The sequence below is a fragment of the Prunus dulcis genome, chromosome 4 (assembly GCF_902201215.1).
Source record: "Prunus dulcis chromosome 4, ALMONDv2, whole genome shotgun sequence".
Classification (NCBI taxonomy): Eukaryota; Viridiplantae; Streptophyta; class Magnoliopsida; order Rosales; family Rosaceae; genus Prunus; species Prunus dulcis.
In genome coordinates this window covers 6,505,381-6,529,581 of record NC_047653.1, presented here as the reverse complement: position 1 = coordinate 6,529,581, position 24,201 = coordinate 6,505,381, and the positions used below count along the sequence as shown (strand labels likewise).

At 35.4% G+C, this 24,201-nt stretch overlaps 4 protein-coding genes across 8 annotated transcripts; 3 read left to right on the top strand and 1 right to left on the bottom strand.

Moving 5' to 3' along the window:
* Positions 1-11,095: 11,095 nt before the first annotated feature.
* LOC117623979 (MADS-box protein defh21-like) lies at positions 11,096-14,047 on the top strand. Of its 5 annotated transcripts, none has more exons than XM_034355056.1 (8): positions 11,096-11,165; positions 11,582-11,845; positions 12,728-12,794; positions 12,907-13,071; positions 13,144-13,185; positions 13,299-13,340; positions 13,454-13,712; positions 13,832-13,979. In XM_034355056.1, the coding sequence occupies exons 2-8, from the start codon at positions 11,658-11,660 to the stop codon at positions 13,834-13,836; spliced, it is 768 nt and encodes a 255-aa protein (XP_034210947.1). In that variant the 5' UTR covers positions 11,096-11,165; positions 11,582-11,657; the 3' UTR covers positions 13,837-13,979. The 5 variants fall into 5 exon arrangements, with proteins under 5 accessions (XP_034210947.1, XP_034210944.1, XP_034210948.1 ...); XM_034355053.1 differs by having other exon boundaries at positions 11,131-11,165; positions 13,448-13,712; positions 13,832-13,973; XM_034355057.1 differs by lacking the exon at positions 11,096-11,165 and adding an exon at positions 11,249-11,383 and having other exon boundaries at positions 13,832-14,047.
* Positions 14,048-15,078: 1,031 nt separating this feature from the next.
* LOC117623978 (probable arabinosyltransferase ARAD1) lies at positions 15,079-18,255 on the top strand. Its single transcript, XM_034355052.1, has 3 exons — positions 15,079-16,203; positions 16,429-16,794; positions 17,653-18,255. The coding sequence occupies exons 1-3, from the start codon at positions 15,097-15,099 to the stop codon at positions 17,839-17,841; spliced, it is 1,662 nt and encodes a 553-aa protein (XP_034210943.1). The 5' UTR covers positions 15,079-15,096; the 3' UTR covers positions 17,842-18,255.
* Positions 18,256-18,590: 335 nt separating this feature from the next.
* Positions 18,591-21,383, bottom strand: LOC117625192 (14 kDa zinc-binding protein; the record flags this gene model as incomplete). Its single annotated transcript, XM_034356799.1, has 6 exons — positions 18,591-18,937; positions 19,031-19,148; positions 19,315-19,462; positions 19,815-19,901; positions 20,997-21,089; positions 21,190-21,383. Coding segments are annotated over 6 exons (708 nt in total), but the record flags the coding sequence as incomplete, so codon positions are not given.
* A 1-nt stretch (position 21,384) lies between these two features.
* LOC117623980 (sulfiredoxin, chloroplastic/mitochondrial) lies at positions 21,385-23,455 on the top strand. Its single transcript, XM_034355058.1, has 5 exons — positions 21,385-21,563; positions 21,640-21,809; positions 22,831-22,864; positions 23,050-23,143; positions 23,230-23,455. Exons 1-5 carry the CDS (start codon positions 21,491-21,493, stop codon positions 23,243-23,245), a joined length of 387 nt encoding a protein of 128 aa, XP_034210949.1. The 5' UTR covers positions 21,385-21,490; the 3' UTR covers positions 23,246-23,455.
* The last annotated feature ends 746 nt before the right edge of the window (positions 23,456-24,201 follow it).

The following is a 24,201-nucleotide window of genomic DNA, read 5'->3' as shown; positions in this document are numbered from 1 at the left end:
AGATTAAAATCAAAACGGGTGAACAAAGTCATTGCATTTTTTATTTTATTTTTAATGATTAAGTTGTGTAGGGGTGACAATTTCTGACATGACCTGTTACACACAGTGACAGAACTATTGAGGCGTAAGGAGGTGTAGCTGCACCTCCCCTTGCTAGAAAAATCTTTGTAGTGGTGGAAGGTTGCCCTCTCTTGAGGATGTTACTGCTGCACTCAGGGGCGAACCCACATCGGGGCAAAGGTGGTCAATTGACCCCCGCAGCGCTGTAATTCTCCACTTGAGCCAAATTTGTTGACCCCCACAACGGGCGCAGCAACTATGGTTGCCATGCGATGTAAGCTTTGTGAGGCGATGTCAATGGCTTATTTCTCTCAAAGAAGAATACCCAACTCTAACTCAACTTTTATTTTACTCTAGGTTTTAAGTGAACGACGTAAGATTGAGATGCGTGGGTTTTTTAATGAAACAATGTGTTTCGTGTAGTCTGGTTTCATACAATAAAGACACCACTGTTTGGTTTGTAAAATCCCTTATTTTACCAAAACTCTGCCTTTTGATTGAATTCCATAAAATCCCTACTGTGGAAGCAAAATATCTACGAATCCTAGGTCAAATAATTAAGCCAATCAACTTGGGAATTATTTGGCCTAATTGGGAGTTATAAGATTTAATTGGCAATTATTCGATTCTTACCCTAATTATCAAATCCCTAATTACATCAATCTCCACAAATTAGGGAAGAATAATTCCTTTTCATTTGTGGAATTGTTCTTCTGAAACCCTAGCCTCCAAAGCTCCTATAACTACATGGCTATACCAAGGGTTGAGGTACGTCTAAACTTCAATAATGAGTGATTGAAAGTCCAGGGACCGCCATGCATAATGGTGTCCTGTGCCGCCTTGGTCTGGAACTAGAAAACAAACCTATCCTCCTCCATATCAATAATCTGAACTTAGTGTCTTTGGTCTCAACAGTGCCGCCATCGTGCGTTTGAAAGCCTCCTTATTCAAAGGCTTTCGTGTAAGTAGTTTACCAACCAGAAAATACCTAGATGTAATGAGATTCTGAACCTCATGATGTTCAACAACTAGTTCCGCCTGCTCCTCATCGGTGAGGGCAAAACGAGTCATCAAATTGTCCATAAATCCAAAAAGGAACTCAAGAAGACGAAAACCCCATTGAACTCCCGTGCAAAGGCTGTATATGAGCCAACGTCCGCACGCCCCAGCCATACACCACCATTGGCTGCACTGCGTAGGTGAGAGTCGTCGTTGTCTGCCACCTGAAAACTATAACTCTCCTAAACCCTAGCGGAGGCCTAGAGGTTTTAGAGATACTCAGAAGCCTTGGTGGACCCATTTTTAAAAACCCAAAAACATCCCATTATTTATAAAGAAATAAAAAAGAGAAAAAAAAAGGAAGAGGTTTTATAGTTCTTTCTCTCTCTCTCTCTCTCTCTCTCTCTCTCTCTCTCTCTCAATTTCCTTTTTAAAATAATTTTGTGCCTACAAAAAGAAGAAGAAAAAAAACCATCATCTCATATATTAAAAGCAAGAGATTTTCTCAACGTCATCATTAAGATATTATTGCCAAAAATGAATGTTTGAATTCTAGTTCATGAATATACAAGGAATTAATCCTTTTTATTGGTTTAAAATAAATTAAGGAAATTAAAGAGAAAAAATTGAAGATACAGGCGGCTCATCATGATGGCAATGAACAGTTGTACAAGACAATCAAAGCTAAATTATGATTGTTTCTTCTCTTTCTTCCATCTACTCTGACATTAGTCTGTGTTGTAGTTGAAGGAGAATTAAAATTTTCATTCAAACTCAAAATGTACGTTGAGACTCATATGTGGTAGAAAGGATCGGAGTAGAGGATGGAGGGAGGGAGAGGTCTTGTGAACAAGTCCTAAAAAACGAGTTCAACAATAATGCATGTAGCAATGGTAAAGCCAGACGTTGCAATATCATATCATATCATAGATTCAAAATTGCATGTAGCAATGGTTAAGCCAGACGCTGCCCTTTGAGTTCAACAATTAAGAATCAAGATGTTATAAGGCTTTTGGCTTTTGGCTTTTTATTATGTTAATATTTTAGCTAGTTTTTGGAATGGAAGATGGTTTCCTGGGATTGATGATTGTGGGTGCCTGCTATATTGCCATGAAGATGCGGTAGATCAGTCGATCTTTGTATTAGGTCCTTTAAGAAATTTAGAATCAAGATGTTATTAGGCTTTTGAATTTTGGATTTTTATTATGTTAATATTTTAGCTAGTTTTTGGGATAGAAGAAAGAATGGGGGATTGATTGATATGCATATCATATCATGATATGCGTACCGTATTATTAATAACAAGGGGCAACGAAACTGGTCTAGGTTGGAATTCGAACAAAGGTACTGTTGATGCATCGATGAGTGGTGGAATAATAAAATTCAGGTGTGTGCAATATTTCTTTTTAGATTAATCTTTTGTCTTCCCCTTTTAATTTTATTAACATGCATTTATGTTAACAAACCATATGCCTTTATAATGTAGATAAATGTTGAATATGCAAAGTTGCATAAAAAAGGCATTAATCCTAAGATGGAGGAGAAGCTAGATAGGATGTTCATGAATACCACGGCCACTGGTGAACATGCTTGGGCACCTGTATGTGGTATACTCCCACCAGAAACTGAAGAGACATCCATGAGTGATGTTATTCCACTCGAAGGAAGTGATGACTCAGATGATTCCAATCCAATTGAAACAATTCAAGTTATCAAGAATGCTACAAAGAAATGGAAAATGAGAGTACCTGAGCAATTGAATAAAAAACAGCAAGATAAGAAAGGAAGAAAAATTGGAGGTGTTGAAAAACTAGATGGCCAAATTGACCACATTGTTGGTGTAGTTGAGAGTAGGAGCACAGCAACATCATTGATGATGAAAATGCAATTGGGCAGTAGTATTCCTGAAGTGATGGAAGTTGTATCATCTTTACCTGGATGTGAACCTACTAGCACTTCATGGATGTTTGCGACTCGATTGTTTTTGAATCAAGAGAAGCGAGAGATGTTTTCTACCATGAAGACTCCTAATGTCAAGTTTGCATGGCTAATTTATGAATTTAACAACCAATAAGAAGTTGGTGGTAGGATGGCTACACAAATTAGAACTGATATGTGGCTTTGGTTTCGTGGGATTCTTGATTGTGGGCATCTGCTATATTGCCATGAGGATGCAACAGATCAATCATACTTTGTTACCTTTAAGAAATTAAGAATCAAGATGTTATTAGGCTTTTGAATTTTGGATTTTTATTATGTTAATATTGTAGCTAGTTTTTGGAATGGAAGATGGTTTCGTGGGATTGATGATTGTGAGTGCCTGCTATATTGCCATGAAGATGCGACTGATCAATCGACCTTTGTACTAGGTCCTTTAAGAAATTTGGAATCAAGATGTTATTAGGCTTTTGAATTTTGGATTTTTATTATGTTATCATTTTAGCTAGTTTTTGGGATGGAAGAAAGAATGGGGGATTGATTGATATGCATATCATGATATGCGTATCGTATTATTAATAACAAGGGGCAACGAAACTGGTCTAGGGTGGAATTCGAGCAAAGGTACCGTTGATGCATCTGATGAGTTGTGGAATAATAAAATTCAGGTGTGTGCAATATTTCTTTTTAGATTAATCTTTTGTCTTCCCCTTTTTATTTTATTAACATGCATTTATGTTAACAATCCATATGCCTTTATAATGTAGATAAATGCTGAATATGCAAAGTCGCATAAAAAAGGTTTTAATCCTGAGATGGAGGAGAAGCTAGATAGGATGTTCATGAATACCACGGCCACTGGTGAACATTTGGTATACTCCCACCAGAAACTGAAGAGACATCCATGGGTGATGTTATTCCACTCGAAGGAAGTGATGACTCAGATGATTCCAATCCAAAGAATGCTACAAAGAAAGGGAAAATGAGAGTACCTGAGCAATTGAATAAAAAACAGCAAGATAAGAAAGTAAGAAAAATTAGAGTTGTTGAAAAACTAGATGGCCAAATTGACCACATTGTTGGTGTAGTTGAGAGTAGGAGCACAACAACATCATTAATGATGAAAATGCAACTGGGCAGTAGTATTCCTGAAGTGATGGAAGTTGTATCATATTTACCTGGATGTGAACCTACTAGCACTTTGTGGATGTTTGCGACTTGATTGTTTTTGAATCAAGAGAAGCGAGAGATGTTTTCTACCATGAAGACTCCTAATGTTAAGCTTACATGGCTAACTTATGAATTTAACAACCAATATGGCAGTTGACATATGACTTTGTTGTGGTTATGTTGGATGACTTATGACTTTGTTGCGGTTATGTTGTTTGGATAATTAGTTTGTTGTGCTTATGTTGTTTGGATAATTGACTTTATTGCAATGAATTATTATTTGGACTAAATTTACATCATAGATTATGATTAATTAGGAGTGTTGATGATTATAATTATAAATTGCAAGTTTATTTGAAAAAATAGACAATCCAAATGGTGAAGAGGAGGAGATTAACCTATCTATATGTGCTTGTGCACGAGCAATTGAATTATATTATCTGAAATATATTCATAAAAATCTTTGTATGGATTCTCCACAAATAGGTAATATCTGGTTGATGAAATTATTGCATGGGAATGACAGGCGATGCCATACTATGTTGAGGATGGACAAAGATGTATTTTACGGATTATCTAATGAGTTGCAATCTAATTATGGGTTAAGGGGTTCTAGGAATATGAATTCCATTGAGATATTGGGAATGTTTGTACACACGCTAGGACATGGTGTGGGGAATGGGTTAGCACAAGAAAGATTTCAACACTCGGATGAGACAATGAGTAGATATTTTAGTTACATGTTGGATGTTGTATGTCGTATGGCAATGGATGTCATCAAACCGATGTATCGTAAATTTAGTGATATTCTACAAGCAATATTGGGAGATTCTAGATATATGCATCATTTTAAGGTAAAAATTGCATCTTTCACTTCTCTCTCGTTTTTATTGCTAATTATAGTTGTATTGAAAATTTTGTCAAACTATCATTTTTAGGATTGTATTGGGGCTATAGATGGAGTACATCATGTTCAAGCTTCAATACCACCTCAAGATCAAGTACCTTATATTGGTAGGAAATGGATGCCAACTCAAAACATTATGGCCGTATGTAACTTTGACATGCAATTTATATTTGCATGTGTCGGGTGGGAAAGCACTACACACGATAAAAAAGTGTTCTTTCAGTTCTACGCAATGAAAATTTAAATTTCCCTAAGCCTCCAAGTGGTAAAAATTATGGTCAATTAACCTGTGTGTTTTTCTTTACTTAGTCCAATTATATATACATAGTAAGAAAAATAAATGTTGTATTTCATAGGGAAATATTATTTAGTAGATGCAGGGTGCCTACATATGAGAGGTTATTTGGGACCATATAAGGCGAAAGGTTTCATCTCCCGGATTTTCGTAGGGGAAGCCAACCAACGGGTTATAAAGAGGTATTCAATCATGTTCATTCTTCTCTTAGGAGCGTTATTGAAAGAACCTTTGGAGTGTGGAAGAAAAGATGGAAAATTTTAAGAGATATGCCTAACTATCCGTTCAATAAGCAAGTGAAGATAGTCATTGCTACAATGATACTTCATAATTATATAAGGAGGCATGCCCAACATTATAGACATTTTGATGCTTCAAATGATATTTTAAGTGAAGAGATAGGTGAGGATGTTGATGTACAACAAGAACTTCACAGTCTTCATGACAATGGAACACAAGAGATGGAAGCATTGAGAAATAGCATCGCTACAAGTTTAATGAATGCATCTAATTAGCTTCTTTTATATTGTAGTGATCTATTTGGGCATGTTAAAATTGAACAATTTTTGTATATTTGTTATGCTAACCCTCTCCGAAGCCCTCAAAACATATTGTTATTATTAATATAACAATATTTAGAACTACTTTTGTTACAATATTAATTTATAATTTATGGTAATATATGTGTGCTAATTGTAGATTACAATTTTTGATGAAAAAAATGTAAATTCAAAAAAAAAAAAAAATTTATGTAGTGAAGTTTGTTTTCTTTTTTTAAAGTAAAAAAAGAATGAAGAAAAAAACAAACAGTTTCATCATCATGCCATTTTCGGTCATTATACATATTAAAGCACTTTTGATAAAAATTTACCAAATACTTTAACTACTCACAACAGTTTTTCATATACAGTTTACTAAACGCCTAGCTGCTTTTTTTCACAGTTGATTATTTTCGCAGCACAACATAAGCAGTTTTTTTTTTAAAGCACAATAATGCCAAACTAGTCCTAAGTAGATTAAGAAATTGTGATGCCACAGAACCCTTTTTTTATTATTCTTTTCATGAATTTTCCATCAAAAATACAAAATTCTCATACAAAAAGCAGACATCATGACTAAAGATAGATCTTTTGGTGATATTCGGGATGGCGTATGGGAAATTACACGAAGGGTACAACCATCAATTTTGTCACAAAAAAAAAAAAAATACTGGAACAATGCCTTTGGACCAAAAGAATAGAGATCAAATTGCAACTCAATTTAAGTTTATCAATTAATTTCTATTAGTCAATCTAGTACGCATGGGATATATAGACATATATATATATATATATATATATATTTTTTTTTTACGCATGGCTAGGGCAACAACACTAGCAAATAGCTTGTAAAATGGGTTGAAGATTTGGAATCTTAGCTTTTCTGGACAGCATGATTTCAATAATTGTTTTGCAGGCTCCTTTGCCCTATAAATTCAATTGTGGTCAGTAGCCAGCTCCATCAAGGCAAAGAAAACTTTGCACCATAATGGTTAGCTAATCATGACTAAAGAAATAAGTAACTTATTTAATTATTCAATAAAGAAATAATAATTAAAACATAATTACTAATTAAAGTAATTCAAAAAGGATAAGATATTACTTAATTACATATATTAAATTAAGGAAGTTGACCAAAAGAAAAAGTAAAGAAACTAATTATATATTTTTAAAATTAAAAATTAAAATAAAATAAAGTAAAAAAATAAATGAACACTTCTCCCGACGAAATTTAGTCGGCACAAGTCTATGCCGGCAAAATTTGCCGGATTAGGTTTTTTCCGACTAAAACACCTTTGCCGACGAAATTTCGTCGGGAGAGGTCTTTTTGAAAAAAAATAAATATAAACTTATGATATTTAGGTGAATTAATTTTCAAAAATTTTATTGTTGGTAATTAAATAATATATTTGCCTTATTTAATTAGTGAAATTAGTAATTATATTTTAATTATTATTTATTTAGTGAATAATTAGTGTTAAATTTATTAATTAACTTCATGAATTATATTACTTAATAAATAGTAATTCAATTTTTCCTTTTTCTGTTTTCCTTTAACATTCACTAAGTAAAACATAACTACTAATCAAAGTAATTAAAAAGAGAGGTACTTAAAGGGTATAGCCGCGCGGCTGGACTTTTAAAATATTTTATTATTCGGAGTACAGCCGCTATACTTTGAAGATATTCTTTTGAGATGCCCTTTGTGAACACCCCACATCGAAAATTCACAATCCTATAAAGGTCTTTACGATGGTTTGGTAAGTGTGGTTAACATTGGAGAGTTGGAGTAATGGGCTTGGCTATAGGCTCGGCTTTGGATTTGACGCCAATTAATAATAATTATATTAGGCTTTGGAGAAATTTAATTAAGACACCTAAACGAGGATAAGCAATTAAATTTTTTTGTTTTTGACATATCCTTTCAATTTAAATTTGAATGATATTAGGTTTGAAAACTGCACAAAATAATTAATTACGAATAATGTTGCTCTTACCACATTCCCATGCCACCTTATGTGGCAGATGAGGTGGACAACCACATCAATTAAAATTATTTAATATTTTCTTTTCTTTTTATGATTTATTAACACTTTAAAAAAATGTTAATTAAACTTTCTTTATTAAAATACACTTCATTGATTTAATTGATGTGACATATGATATGAACATGCCACACCATGTAGTATAAAAATGTGGGATAAAAATGTGGTAAGTGTAGCATTACTCATTAATTATTATTTATTGAGCAATTTATGAAATAAGTAACATACCTTGGATATGCTTGACTTTTCTCTGCTTTATTATTTATTTTTAAATATATATATATATATATATATATATATACACAGAGAGCTTCCATTTGAATGACACCTCTTGTAGGGCCCACTCCGGATTGTATTTCACTAATTCAAACCGTCTATTTTGTAGATACTCATTCAAAGATCATCTCTACAAAAAATCACTTGAATCCGATATCATTTGACCATTCAATTGAGTTATTGAATCGATACAGTCCCCTTCCACTGAGGGATCCCTCAAATAATTTTATTTGAGGGACGCCCTTTAGGGTACCTTACAAAATTTTTTTTCCAATGATCCAAACCATCTATTTTTTTAGGTATTCATTCATAAATCATCCTTACAAAAAATTAGACAAATCAAAAACTGTTTCTACATCCAATTGTGTCCTACAAAATCAATAAACACGGTGCTTCAAGAAAGTACTAAAATTTTAAAAACTGAATTGAATGGTCAAATGATATCGGATTCAAGTAATTTTTTGTAGAGATGATCTTTGAATGAGTATCTACAAAATAGACGGTTTGGATTAGTGAAATACAATCCGGAGTGAACCCTACAAGGGTATCCCTCAAATAAGCTTATTTGAGAGATCTCTCGATGGAAGCTCTCTAGATCTGTATATATATAGTGTCAACTTAATAGCCTTTAGATGATTATTTTAATGACATGACAAGCTTTGGATAAAAATCAAATATATCCAAGCATGGAATCCGAATCCGATGGCAAATAGGTAAAATACAGAAGAAATACTCATTGATCCCTAACAATTGACAAAATTTGGACAGGTGAATGAAAATTTAGTGGATCAGTCACTTGTGAAAAGTTGAATCGTTCAAAATGTTGGGTTAAAACAAATTTCAATCATTATTATCTTTTATACAATATGACTAATGACCAATCAATTGATTTGCACACAAAAAATAGAATATATCAGTTTTCAAACAAAATGTAATTGTGAACACTGTAAATTAGAAAAAATGTATTTGGAATAATTAAGTAGAGAAATGGAACTTTCTTTTTGGTTAAGAACTTAAGAGGGAGCCAACCAAACCAAGGCCCGAACACCAATACACAAGGAAACTCACAAAATCCTGAATAGGAACTGAGAAGCCTAAATCAAGAATAATCGTATCAATGGCTGAAATATATTAGGAAACAAAGTATTAATGTAAGGATAATGAACGTCTACATTTACACGTGATGCATTTATTCATATTTCACAACGTTTAGGCAATATTAATAATTTAACGACACATTTCATTTTGAAAAATATTTAGAGAAACAAAAACAAAAACAAAACGTTAAAGTATATGAACTTTTGAGTCAAAATTCAAAGCACTATCTCATGCATTGCAAGCGCGTAAAAGACAGTTAATTAACATTGATTGTTGAATTTGAGTCCACCAAGTCCATGTGATTCTGTGTAAGACTGAAGCAATATATCAATGAAGGAGACGTAAAACTGAGTTCCATTTTAGGCAGGCAAACAAAATTTTTTTTTCCCTTCTCTTTTCATATATAGTACTCATCCAACGGTCACATTTCATGAGAATGTATGTAATATGCTAGGGTTTTTAAATGGTTGGAGTGTCTGACGAAATGAAGGTTTGGGGCCCCATAACTGAAGATAAATCATTATATTCTCATTGCAGTGTTGAAAAATTTTTAGGGGGAGGGTGGGGACCAATCAACAACAATTTTTCAACCTTTGTTCTTTATCCAATTTGGTTGTTCTTGGGGTAAATAATTAACTAGGGTTAATTTGTACCATACAATATGCAATAATTCAGTAATTCACTAAGAAAAAAAGCCTCACACACACAATTAAATTTACATGAAATCTTTGGTAATTTGTTGCCCTAATTAACATAATCTACATATAATTAGTCTCATCAAAACCAGGCAATGCATATGTATTGATTTGCTTAATTTACCCCTCTTGTTTTTTTCCTTATCAAAATTTGGCCAGGCATATAATTGGTGTACAAATAGTAGAAGTTGATGATGTAAATCAAAGTTTATGAGTCATTTGGACGTGCCTAAAAAAGTTGTGACTCATAAAGATCGTCAATTGCAGACTAATGACACTTTAACTAATTAGCAGAAATTCCACGATCATGCTTAATGACTAAGCCATGTTTACATAGATGATTAACACTTAATAATACACTTATCTAACGCCAACCCATAAGCCAACCCAAGTCGTCGTACATATATACATCAACCCAAGTCTTCGATTTGTTTGACATTTGGGGAAAGCCTAGTTGGCTCACTGCCTTAAAAAGTGTCTATAAATGGCAAAATCCATAAGGCTGGGTTTGCAGACGAAAGGGCAAAAGGGCAGGGGTGGTTAACAGTCGCTGCATGCAATAAGACACCAAAGTTTTGTAGTTCTCGACTGAAATTACCTATATACCCCATGTATCTGTAGCATGCATGAATGTGATCTTCTTCTGCGCACTAATTAGGGCATTGAGATTATTGACCATGGATGGACCACTTTGATACAACTGCAATTCCATGTGCTCCTTCTAGCTGCATTTTTAATTTACCATAATACAGAACTAGAAGCAATCAAGTACTTCTACACCTGCTAGGATCCATCCTCACAAAAAATATGCACATGAATTTCACCGTTTTTAATTATTTTTCTCGAGAAAAAAAACATGTGAATAGGTATTAACGATATAGAAGATGAATATTTATACTTAGTGCATAATTAACTTTAGCTCAATTATATATTTTGTACATGGTGTGACGAAGCTGTATTAGCACTGTCTCTCTCTTTCTCTTCACTCATTAATCTGAAATCAATTGGTAGAGAGGCATTTTGGTAAATAGTGGGAAAATGATGGGCAATTTGCCTACCTAAGTTTATCTAAATATAGAGAGTTGCTCAGTTCATTCAGCATTCCAAACTTGAAACCCAACAAGGCAAAGGGAGAAAGCAGAGGTAAAGCACCAATGCCTCTCTAAGTCTGTTGCTTCCAAACTCTTCCTTCTACCTCTCTCTCTCTCTCTCTCTCTCTCTCCCCAATATTTTCACAGTATATACCAAAATGTTAACATATTTACATATGTCGTCATTAGGGTTTTTAGAAAACTAGGTTCCTACTTCTGATCACAGTTCTTTGTTTATTGTGGCATTCCTTCATTTAAGATTTTTATTGGGTATAAGTCTCTCATCATTTATTTTCATCCAACAAAAATAAGAACCCCTTTAGCACTCTTATAGCATAGTAACAATTAAACATTTTTTTTTTCCATATATACAATCCATATATATATGTATATGCTCTTTGTTGTTCAAAGTTTATGTATTTTTGAACTTAGCTAATTGTTGGGTTTTGGGGTCTTGATCTAAATCAGGAATTTGAGCACTGGTAGAGTCAGAGTTCCATAATTTCTTCTCTAGCTTTTCCTACAAAGAAGAAATTGCATAAATATGGGAAGGGGAAAGATAACAATTTCGAGGATAGAAAACCGAACCACAAGGCAAGTCACTTTTGCAAAACGGCGGGCTGGCCTGATCAAGAAGACTCATGAGCTTTCTGTGCTGTGTGATGCTCAGATCGGTCTTGTCATCTTCTCAAGCACTGGGAAGATGTTTCAGTACTGCAGTGAGTCTTCAAGGTGATGAACTAGCACCTACTACGTACTACTTTTGTGGATCTCATTTTTCTCTTTGCTTTGCTTTGATGGGTTCCCTTGTTTTATTTTTTAAATATATTTTTGGTTTATTTTCTCTTTTTTCTTTTGTCAGAAGATCTTGTTTTGATTCATGGGTAGGGCTAATTTTTTTACCTTTTTATTTTTGCAAACTTCCACGCTTTGATTACTTGTAATGTGTTTGATTTGTTTCAATTTTCTCAACTCCTCTCCTTCCTTATGTCATGTTGTTATTTTTTGCCAGTTTTGGTTTTGTTTTCTGGAGTTCTTCTACTGATGATCTGGTCCTCCTCTCTCTCCTCCCTCCCAATATATTATTTTTTAATTTTCTTTTCTTTTTTTCTGAGCACCGTCGCAGGTTGATTTTGACACAGTACTAAGGTTTGGTTTTGAGTTTTGGTCCTTTAGCCTCATCAGATTCAAATGATTTGACCAATTGAGTACATTTACTTGCCATCTACCCAGATCTGCATACCTAGGGTTTTCCTATAGCATATTAATTTCTGACAGAGGCAACTTCATGATTACTGTCAGATAAAAACAAAGAAAATAAAAATTCCTGATTAAATTATTACTTCTGCCTCAGCACAGCTACAATCTCTATCGTCTGATCATACTCTTTACTTTTTGTTTTTCTTTTGTTCTACTTGCTCTTCCTTGTCTGAGTCATAACTACTTACATTTTGAGCAAGTGCATCACTAAATAATATATTGAAATGATCAAATTGTATAAAATTTATACATTAATTCCTTTTTATTTTGGATAAATTGTATCAAATTTATACATTAATTCAGTGGATTCAACGGATATTAATGTCAGCTGCATTCATATTTTGTATGGTTTAGCATGGAGGAGATGATTCAAAGGTACCAGGTTGCTAGAGGGACTAGAATATTTCAACACAACGACACGGTACGTATAAATTTGTAGCTCATTGATCATTGTGTACTGATTTTAATTCAAAATTAATTTGAACTTGATCAGGATTAAGAAATTGTAGCATTATTGAAATTTGTACGTATAGGAATATATGAATGCTGAGCTGAGGAAAATGAGGAGAGAAACTCAGAGTCTGGAACTGAGCTTGCAACGCTACACTGGTGAGGACCTGAGCTGTGTGCGCTTTGAGGATCTGGTGGAGCTTGAGCACCAGCTAGAGGAGTCTGTTAACAGGGTTCGAGCTCGCAAGGTATATTATTTAATTCATCAAATCCTTTTAGTTTATTTGGTGCTTATGTTTTTTATTTGTGTGTACGTACAGTTTGAGGTCTTGCAACAACAGATAGACAATCTTCGTGCAACGGTAATTAATTTGTTAAACACCTATTTCTCTCCAGTTAATTACCATATTAAAATTGTTAATTAATGATCTTGAACTTTGATCTGTCTATGTATATAATTATTTAATAATACTAGACCAAGAGGAGGGAGGAAGAAAATGAGCAACTATTCCATCTGGTGAGTATCATCAGAAGTTGTACCACAAGAAGTTTCCTTAATTACTAGTTTCATTTTTAATTAACATGAAGTGTTTAAATTAATTGTTGAATTTAAATGCATGCAAGATTCAGATTAAGGCGCATCAAGATGCAGCATTTGGTCATGATCAGCAGGCCCATGAGGCAGAACAGGTGGAGAATCTGCAGATTCTACCAAAGTCTGAGGAACATCGACACGTACTGGATCAGTTCCCATTTGGTGGTGAAGAACAACCAAGCAGTGTGCTTAAGCTTGCCACACTGCCTCAGCCTCAGTTCAACCCCTACTCTCTCCAGCCTCCTCATCAGCCCAGCCTCCTTGATTTCAATCTCAGCGGCCGCTCTATATACGGTACGTACACCTATATAGTAATTCGAGCCTTCTCGATTAATCTCAGCCGCCTCTACCATTATCGCTAGTAAACTAGTGTTTGATTATATGCAAACTACATTGGTTATGTTCTTCTGCAGAGTGACCAGCTTATGAGAAGGGCTAGCTTCTGGCATGCAGCACGAAAGAAGAAAAGGGGTGTCTGGATCCTCTCCATGCTGGAATTTATACAAGAGATATATATCTGAATTATTTTCAGGGCTTTTGAACTAGTTATATATATATATATATTTATATATATAAGACTTATTTAGAATATTATTAGCTAATCAGCGTTTTATTTATGTTCTTGAATTTTGTTTATAGCAAAAGTGGATGTTGGTTTCTGTTGATATATATATATGAGTGATCAGAGATCACTAAGAATAGATTGGTATATCTACCATTTGATTACTTAGCCAAAAACTAACGCTACTAAAAGTTCACATAAGGTCAGGGCATCTATGTCCTAATAAAAGATATCACGGTTTATAATAAGGAGAAATTCTTGAGTCCGACTGTCATATCAGGTCACCATATGACTACAAACACAAAACAGTGAAACCCTTGTATTTTGGTCAAATTCAGCCCCACTGAGTATGTTGCTGTATACCACATGCATACACAAGAAGTTCTAATCATCTCATAATTAATCACCTTATTAATTTATTTATTACCATCCTAGTTATCAACTTACCAATTTGACCTCTCGTACGTTGGTACCTCAAAATTTCCTGCGCTGTTACATTTCTCAGCATAGTGACCCAAAAAGTAAAGGTTTTTTTTTTATTTTTTTTTATTTTTTTTTTTATTTTTTTTTTATGGCGTGCGAATAAATGTGAGAGAGGGAGAGACAGAGATGGGAAAGTTATTTATTTTTAGGAAAATTTCACTGATCTACTCCTACGTGGTTTTATTCTCTTAATTAAATTTATTTATAAATAATAAAAAAATAAATGATGATGGGTTGATGAAAAAGAAAAAAGAAAAAAAGGTTAGGCCCAAATAAATAAGGGAATTACGCAAGGCAAACAGTAAGACTTTTCTTTTTTGGTAAATTAGGAGCAGTAAAATTGATGTGGCATAAGATCACACCCTTACTAATTACTATACTAAAACAGTAAAAAACTTTGCTTGTTTAAATTCTAGGAGAAACAATTAATTTTCTAATAAATTATTATTTATTTTTCAGAAAGGGGCAAATTTGTTTTTTTTTTTTTTTTTGGGTTCAAAAGGCACAAAACTTATTTTATTTTATTGAAGAGAAGTCAGAAAATTGAATATTGATGTGAAAATGTAAGCAAATAAATGTGTTTGTTAAACATCCCTACCAATATGAATCAATAATAAAAACGCTGAAAGAAATATGGTTCAGAATTTTAATTATGTCACGACTCACAACTATATCATATCATTTCATAGATTCAAGAATGCAAAATTCCAAAAATTTGCTCAATCAGCCTTTTTACAACCAAGGTGTCTCCCACTACGCGCACAGCGTATGTTAGCGCAGTGCGCCGAGCCCACCCCAAAAGCAATGCCTTTCGGTTTGAGTGAGCTCCGATCCACCAAAACCAAGAAGACCACCAAACCCTCGTCACCTTCTTCAACCTCTCCCCATGCCCACCAAACCCTAACCCTCCCTCAATTCCTCTTCATGGCGCGAAAATCCTCGCTCCTCAAGCAATCCCTAGCCACGATCGTCGTTGTCCTCCTCATCTACGCCTTCCTCAACACCTTCCTCACCCCCACCACCACTGCCAAGCTCGAGACCGCCCTCCCCTCCTTCTCTTCCGCTTCCTCGATCTCCTCCGACGTGTTTGCTTCCCGAGAAAATCAGCTTAATTTTCCCGGGAAGCCCGTGAAAGTCTACCTATACGACCTCCCCAAGCGGTTTACTTACGGAGTTATAGAGCATCACTCACTGGCCCGCGGCGGCCGACCCGACGAAGACGTTTCCAAGCTCAAGTACCCGGGTCACCAGCACATGGGCGAGTGGTACCTCTTTAAGGACCTGCTCAAACCCGAATCGGAACGGTTCGGGTCGCCCGTTCAGAAGGTCTTGGATCCGGAAGAGGCGGACTTCTTCTACGTCCCATTCTTCTCGTCATTGAGCCTAATCGTCAACCCGGCCCGACCGGCTTCCGGGTCCGATAAGCCGCTGTACAGTGACGAGGAGAACCAGGTGGCGTTGATTGAGTGGCTGGAGGAGCAGGTGTATTGGAAGAGGAACAATGGTCGAGACCACGTGATCATGGCCTCGGACCCCAATGCTCTGTACAAAGTGATTGACAAAGTCAAAAACAGTGTGTTGCTTGTTTGTGATTTCGGGCGGTTGAAGGAGGACCAAGGATCGCTTGTTAAGGACGTAATTGTGCCTTACTCTCACCGCATCAACACTTACAGCGGCGATATCAGTGTTGAGGACCGCAACACCTTGTTGTTCTTCATGGGCAATCGGTTCCGCAAAGAGGTACTTCTTCAATTGCTTACTAAATTCCTGTAATAAATTATCTTGTGGGTATGTTTGAAATGTTGCATTTTCATAGAGAATTCAATGATTGATTGTCATTTGAGTCCATGAATTAGGGATTTGAATGTGTATAAAGAAATTTTTTGGTGTACAAGTTTGATCTTAGTCTCAGTTATCTATCTGAGCTAATGTTTGGCTTTTGGGGGTCTATTTTTGTGTTTGTAGGGGGGAAAGATACGTGATTTGCTTTTCCAATTACTTGAAAATGAAGAGGATGTCATAATAAAACATGGAACACAATCCAGAGAGAGTCGACGGGCTGCTTCGCATGGGATGCATACATCAAAGTTCTGTTTAAATCCAGCTGGTGATACTCCATCAGCCTGCAGACTTTTTGATTCGATAGTTAGCTTGTGTGTGCCTGTGATAGTCAGTGATAGCATTGAGCTTCCATTTGAAGATGTTATAGACTACAGAAAGATAGCAATATTTGTAGAATCCAATGCAGCTTTAAAGCCAGAATTCTTGGTCTCAATGCTGAGAGGAATCACAACTGAGAGAATTCTAGAATACCAGAAGGAGCTGAATGAGGTTAGTCCAATTGCTTTGTATTTGGGGTTTGATTTGCCTTTTCTCGCTGTTGTCTTTCAAGTTTCATTCCGCTTTTGTTCTTTCTCTTGTTTTTGAAATTAATGTCTGCTTTACTTCTTGCCGTTGTGGCTTCTTTTACTCATTTCCTGTCGGAAATGTTTAACATTTGATTTGGTTGAAGTCCAAGGGTGGAAAAACAAGTAATGGTTAAATGACGATTAAAACCAGGAAAAGTTATTCAAATTTTACTTTTTGTTTGAGCATGGGGAAGGAAGCTAATGTATATGCACACACAAACACACATTGGTATTCTAATGTGAACCATGAGAGCATTTGTATCTTATCTGTGAGATCGGTATGAGTGACTGAGATGTAAGCCCCAACGTAGGTCCTCATTAGAGTACCTTTGTGTGTGTGCTAGCATGGCCACACTTGTCCATATTCTGAAATCCTCTCTCTCTCTCTCTCTCTCTCTCTCTCTCTCTCTCTCTCTCTCTCTCTCTCTCTCTCTGTGGCCAAAGTCTTGAATTTTGTATTAGTTATGCCTTCTGCAAGATGGCAGACGTGGCCATAAGGGCAAGGGTATGCTGAATACAAACTGATATGCATCTCTAGAGAACCCTGGGCTGGTTGTCTAGGCGGATTGGAATAATGAAGTGGAGTTTGTGGCAAATGTTGTTTAAGCATAAGAGTTCTACAATTGACGTTTTTGTGCATGCCAATTACTGCGGGTGCAATTTGTTGTTCACATTTTTATGAAATATTACAAAATAGTTATGCATTTATTAAGTAATTACAGTGCAAAGCTAAAGCCAGTTCCAAATATTAATCTGTATTAATCTTAATTTCTTGATTCAGGTGAAGCGTTATTTCCAATATGGAGTACCGAATGGAACAGTGAATGAAATCTGGCGCCAGGTTGCACAGAAGCTCCCTTTTATTAAATTGTCGATCAACCGAGACAGACGACTTGTCAAGAGGGATTTGAATGTGCCAGACTGCTCTTGTCTCTGCTCAAATCAGACAGGAATTATAACCAGCCTATAATGCTACTTTCATCAATGAGACTGTTAATCAGAGAGAACTCTCTCTACTTTAAAGGAGGCTACTCCACCTCTGTCAATCATTCGGTGCTTCATATTTAGATCTCCGCGCCTTGGATTGACTATTGGCTGAGAAGGATTCTTTTCTGCATCTTGGAAGAGTGATGACTAGTTAGTGCTTTGTTATAAGCTGCCTGTAACAAAGCTGAAAGATTCTTTGACAGATGGGGTTTTTTTCACTGAGGGGTAATAGAATTTGCCATGGTAGTACAGGGCTTTATACAATTTACTGTAGATACTGTTGTTTTACTTGGTCATGAAAACTTAGCAGCTGGAAAATTAAATTAAATTACATGTAACTTGTAATTCATTTGTACATTCGTAGAGAATAAAAATCAGATTTATTTGGGCTTTTGTTTGTTCTGTCTCCCTAACCAGCTTTTTTGGAGTTTGTCAATTGTTTTATCCGTTTTGGAACCCAAAACAGGATCAACTAACTCTCAGTCTCATAGAAGGATTATTGGTTTATATACATGTATCTTATGTTGGGTTACAATATCATAATAGAAGGTTTTTTGGTTCATATTCGACTTCCTCACAATATTTCTTTCATTTGAATTTTAGCGGGTTCATGTACAAGTACCTACGAAGCCCTTTTCCATCACTTGTATTCCAAGGATGTTAAAACTAGATTGGTAAATCTCAACATTGTATTCCAAGGATGTTAAAACTAGATTGGTAAATACCATAATGTTGAGAGTAGAAGTATGTAACCAATCCTTTACTTAAATACTTATTGGAGAATCTCCCTATAATAGAGTGCTGTGATGAGGCAAAAAAAGAGAAAACGGAAGACTCATGATTAATGGAACCTGATCCACTCCTCATTCTACATCGTCTCATATGCAATACAAAACCAAGTTTCCGCATAAACAAACAAGGGTCTACACAAACTTAATTATGCAAAAAAAAACTCCACTTATTCATCTCCCTCATATGAGATTTATGGTGTCCACCAGCAGCTTCAGATCTTCAACCAGCTGGCCATTTCATCTGTCTTCCACCAAGGACATGCAAGTGGAGATGATAAACAGATTGACCTGGACGGAGTGAGACCATTGATTATTGAACAAGCAAAGCATCACACAACTATGAAAGGAAGGTGACGGTAGAAACTATGCAGAGATACTTACATGCAGCTGGACCGTTGTTGATAACCACACGAAACCCATCAAGAATGCCTTCTATCTCGGCAACTATTTTTGCAGCATGGAGAAGTTGACCCAGTATTTCAACATGCCTAAGTTCAGCCTGCAAAGACAGAATGCACAAATCAAAAGGGAGCGTTTTCTATTCTGCATCATGCTTAGAGAATTTCATTCAAAAATCTTAATTGGAAAAAGTACTTGGCATAGTAAAAATGAAGATTAATACTGGAAGAAAAACCATGTTCGATATTATAAGGGCCAGGAATTACCTTTCTCAGCTCAGTTAATCCATCCCTAAACTTTGGGATGACTAAAACGTGAACAGGAGCCTGTGGGTTGATATCCCGAAATGCCAGGACCTTATCATCCTCATATACAATGCTTGATGGGATTTCCTTTGCAATGATCTTGTCAAATCTAAAACAGGGGGAGAAGGAAGTCCTAAATTCATATGTAAATTTGGATAAAACTTATTGTTTTAACGTGTACTAAATTTCCGTTTAGCTCTTACCCATTTCAATGAAATGTAAGCAATGATTGTGATAACTTTTAGTTATTGAACATAAATAAAATATCAAATTGATCAATATGAAGAAACAGATATTGCCACTTCCAGTGAAAATTTCCTCAGTAAGGCAGAACCCACACTGAGTTCCCATATTTTGATGGGTCAAAACTTAAAAAGTTATATACAAAGTTCCTGACTAAAAAAGTATGCTATGAACTTGAATGTGAGATCAAACCAGTTTTACTATGTCAAGGATGATACATTGTTGGAGCTCCACTGTTGGCATTAGCTGCAGCTACCTTGGCAGCAGCCTCCTCATCGTTTGTAGCGCTAACACGGCACAGGGATCTAAAAAAATATGTAACTGATAATTATATGCAAGGCACCAAGGGACAACCATACCAGTAATTAAAGTGGTTGCAAATGACATATATCACCTTAAAATAAACAACATGCTAAACTATAGTTATTTGACAACAAAATATTAGTATTCTTCAGCAACAGATCACCCATTTGGACCATTTGCAAATCATATTTCTACTATATCAGACTAGCGCGACAATTTTTTATTCTTACAAACTTAATGTGACTTGGATCTTGAGCAGCCAACAAATAGATAAGCATATGCATTGATAATTTGATAGAGTTACCGCAGTATAACAAAGTTGTATCATGAACCACGATGTACTCCAATAAACTATCGATATCTTATTTGGGAGCGCAAAAGTATTTCATATTGGATAAAGTATTCAACCAACTAGATCCTCACTGAGGGTTTCCAACAAACAAGCTACAGTGCTAAAATCTCAAAAGGCCACCGCATCCTGCCCCCATATTCAAGTCCCCTTTTTGATAATTTAAAGTTGGAAAGATGATGGGTAAGGAGATTTTCGGCTCCCAGGTAATGAACACCACCTTTGTGTTTTGTATGAAGTAACGAGCTCAAAAAGCATCGCATATAATTAATCTGCAGAGCATGCAGTAGTATGCCAAAACATTCGAGCAAGACCAAACATAAACCAACCAGTAGACACCACATTTTGGTTTTGGTGTCTACATCGTGAAAATTGGCAAAAGATGTCAAATGAACAATTTTCATGGAAAGAATGGTACATTTTCTACAACAAAACAGTCAAACGAACTCACCAAAAAGGGGAAACAACGCAAACTCTACAGAAAGCTTGTAGCCCTCCCAAAAAATAAAAAATAAAAAAATAAAAAAATAAAAAAATCCAAAAGGCCATCTTTTTCTCATCCTTAATTCTTAAATATAAATTAACAGATACCCAGGTGAAGATTATGGTGTAAGCTCAGAGCATCGCAAGGAGATTTGAGAACTTTCAATTTGGTGACAATTAGACCATCCTTTTTTCCTAGTGAAAAAACAGTTTAACAAAATATCAGAGAGAGAGAGAGAGAGAGAGAGAGAGAGAGAGAGTTTACCTGCGAGAACGAAGAGGAAGAAGGAAGGTTGTGAAATTGGGGTTGGAGGCTTTCACTGTCACAAAAGCTCTCACAGTTGTTGCTGCACGGTTCCTGTTCCAAATTCCAAATTCCAAATTCCAAAACAAAACAAAACATTATAGACGAAACCAACAAAGTGAGTGAAAGTCAAAGAGATAAACAGCAAGCGTACCTAAAGAGAGAAAAGGAGGTAACTGCAGCCATTGGGATTTGTTTGGAACCGAAGGAACTGTCTTTGAGGAACGAATGAACTGGAAAATGGGTTTGGCTAATGCGAAGTGGCAAAAGTATCGGTGGTATCTGGACCGTCCAAATAAATGGGTCATACCAAAAGTCTCCAAAAAAAACAAATAAATTCTCATTGAACAGTTGTGATTAAGCCGAAAATCCAATACCATCCAATCAAAACATGGTGTATATCGTGAATATAGATACACACACACAGAGGCTTACTAGCAAAACAGAGAACAAAAATGGCGAATTTTGTTCTGCAAGTACCAAACAACTTGAGGAGCTTCACTGTTTCTGCTTCGGTTTCATCAAATGGTACAAAAATCTCTCGCTCATATAGATTTTTTTTCTTATAAAAATGAAATCTTTTTTTATAAGAATTACATTTCAGGGTCTCCTCCTTTGAGTTCTAGTGGTGGCAGTGGTGGGGTTGGTGGACCAGTGATTTTGGAGCTTCCTCTTGATAAGATAAGGAGGCCTTTGATGAGAACCAGAGCTAACGACCCAATCAAGGTTCAAGAACTCATGGACAGCATCAGTGAAATTGGCCTTCAGACACCTGTAAGCACTGCTAACAACCTCAAACTCGTAAATTTCTTTATTGGGTTTTGTATATTTTCTGTTTGGCTTCCAAGAAAATGAAAGACAAATTATCTAGGATTAGTTTCGAACTTCTGAGTACTCACATGGTCCTGGTGATTGTTGCATAATGGACGATTTACTTGGGGGGATATGGGAATTTGTTCACTCATTTCTTAATTTTCTCAATTTTAATATATAAATATCAGGCTGTATTTGGCTCTTGTTATGTAATGCTTATTCTTAGAAAATGGACTTCTTTACATAATATCAGTACTCAATGACTCCATGTAATGAAATGCTGACGTATAGAAGTAGGATTTGTGATTATTTAAAAGGTAGACATAATTCATACAGGAATTGCAAGAATCCCCCATTTTATAGTAAGTTACTGGGAAGTATGCAACAAAGGGATCATGAAGGCACCATAAGACATACAAATAGAACTATGATTTTACTCTCGAACTCGGTCAAGTATGGATTTTAAAGTTTACAACCTTATCAAGAGAGTGTATTTTCATGACCAAGTGGTCTTATTATCCACACTCTTAAGCTGGTGTTGGAACCAACCCTACTAAAACAAAGGGATCATGAAGGTGGTTGTTAAATATGGTATGCTATGAATTAGCAAAGGCTAGTAAGAAGTGGAATGCCTTTTATTATTTTTAGGTGAGCCTTCAAGACTTCAGTTGTTTCTTTTTCCTTTTTCCAGTTTCTCTTAGGAAATACACTGGTTTATGTTTCTTTTAGTAGCATAAAACCAATTAAACAGATAATCTGGACAGTTGTCATTATTGATTGTCCATTTTTCTGGTTAGACATTTACCAGGTTTTATCAAATAAATTTTCTATGGAACACAATATATAGGAACATGTAACGAAAAGAGAATTATATATTCAGCTATGTAATAGGTAAAGCAGTAGGTAGCTTTTTGTATGTAGCTATTACATCTTGATACATATTCCAGAATCAATTTTAGTCTGACTCGTCTTACTAATGCAGATTGATGTGCTTGAGGTTGAGGGAGTTTATTATGGTATGCTCTTGTCATTATTCTCCACAAATAGTTATTATTCTTTATATTTCTTCCTTACAAATCACTGGAGAGTTCTAGTTGAAAGCAGTGAAGAAAAGAGAAGGCTAAAAAGCTTTGTATCAGAATATTATAGCCACACATATGCTTTCAGGATTATAGCTAATGATTTTGTCATGGTCTGGTAGGCTTCTCCGGTTGTCATCGTTATGAAGCTCACCAGCGTCTTGGCCTTCCAACAATACGCTGCAAAATCCGGCGTGGAACAAAAGAAACTCTCCGGTATTTTTGTCTAGTCTTATTAGTGCTTATTTAGTTTGACCTGTTTTTTTCAATCAAATTATTTATAACTTTTCTTCTTCTTGCAGGCATCACCTCCGCTGACTTCTTATGGGTTATCTTTCAGAGTGAATTCGCAGTTTTTACCAAGTTACGCACCTTGGTAATTATACTGCAAGTAATTATTGGGCGTGTATAATCTTATGCCTCTACTTGTTTGTATAAAATCTTGTCAATGTCATAATGTTTAGAAGGTTTATCTGTGTGGAATTCATAAAGAAAGTCTGATACAGTGGTGCAAATATTTGTTGCTTAGTTTGGTTTTCCCTTTTCACTAACAGGAATTGAAATCACAGTAAATAATTGATAAAGCGTGGTACAACTTATTTTGATGTGAGAACGATTTCTTGGAAGTTAGATATAAAGAGAGACTACAAATAAATAGATCTAATGATATCTAATCTTTGTTCATGTTTTATGAAGTTCGGTTTCTGTGGCAAGAATTGGGATGGAAGGGCACTTCATCTCAAATTTTGGGTCCGTTTGGGAGTGCTTCTAGAGCAGTTAAAAGCTCTTTTTGACAACCAAAAGCGCTTTTGACATTGTTTGGCAGAAAAGTTTAGAAGCGATTTTGGGTCATAGAAACGCTTTCTGGAGAAGCACCTGTCATGTGCTTCTTGAAGAAGCACTCACAAGTGCTTTTCCAATAAGCACTTCGGTTTCTTATGAAAATTTCAACGTGTTTATAATAAAAGCGCTTTAGGTAGAAGCACTTATAAGTAGAAGTGCTTCCTAAAGAAGCAATCTCAAACAAGCCCTTCTTTTTGACGTGCGCATATAATTTTGTTTACTTAAATAATTTTACTGCGACACTTCACATTTTACATGTTCGGTTATGGGACAAAATAAAAAAGCATTTACCCATTTCCAATTTCATCATTCACCAAGGTCCTATTCTGAATCACAGATTAGCTCAAGAAGGTTCAAATCTTCATTATGCATTCATCTGTATTGAAGCCATGTACATTGTGATTGATGCATCATAAACTTTACAAAATATG

What these genes read in the sequence shown, in the direction of transcription:
- LOC117623979 (XM_034355053.1), top strand. Translation starts at nt 11,658, where the DNA reads ATGGGAAGGGGAAAGATAACAATTTCGAGGATAGAAAACCGAACCACA. An exon ending in TAGACAATCTTCGTGCAACG is followed by an intron (nt 13,186 to 13,298) that starts GTAATTAATTTG and finishes TAATAATACTAG; the next exon opens with ACCAAGAGGAGGGAGGAAGA. An exon ending in ATGAGCAACTATTCCATCTG is followed by an intron (nt 13,341 to 13,447) that starts GTGAGTATCATC and finishes AATGCATGCAAG; the next exon opens with ATTCAGATTAAGGCGCATCA.
- LOC117623980 (XM_034355058.1), top strand. Translation starts at nt 21,491, where the DNA reads ATGGCGAATTTTGTTCTGCAAGTACCAAACAACTTGAGGAGCTTCACT. An exon ending in TGCTTCGGTTTCATCAAATG is followed by an intron (nt 21,564 to 21,639) that starts GTACAAAAATCT and finishes ATTACATTTCAG; the next exon opens with GGTCTCCTCCTTTGAGTTCT. An exon ending in GGTTGAGGGAGTTTATTATG is followed by an intron (nt 22,865 to 23,049) that starts GTATGCTCTTGT and finishes ATGGTCTGGTAG; the next exon opens with GCTTCTCCGGTTGTCATCGT.
- LOC117623978 (XM_034355052.1), top strand. Translation starts at nt 15,097, where the DNA reads ATGGTTCAGAATTTTAATTATGTCACGACTCACAACTATATCATATCA. An exon ending in GCAATCGGTTCCGCAAAGAG is followed by an intron (nt 16,204 to 16,428) that starts GTACTTCTTCAA and finishes TTGTGTTTGTAG; the next exon opens with GGGGGAAAGATACGTGATTT. An exon ending in ACCAGAAGGAGCTGAATGAG is followed by an intron (nt 16,795 to 17,652) that starts GTTAGTCCAATT and finishes TTCTTGATTCAG; the next exon opens with GTGAAGCGTTATTTCCAATA.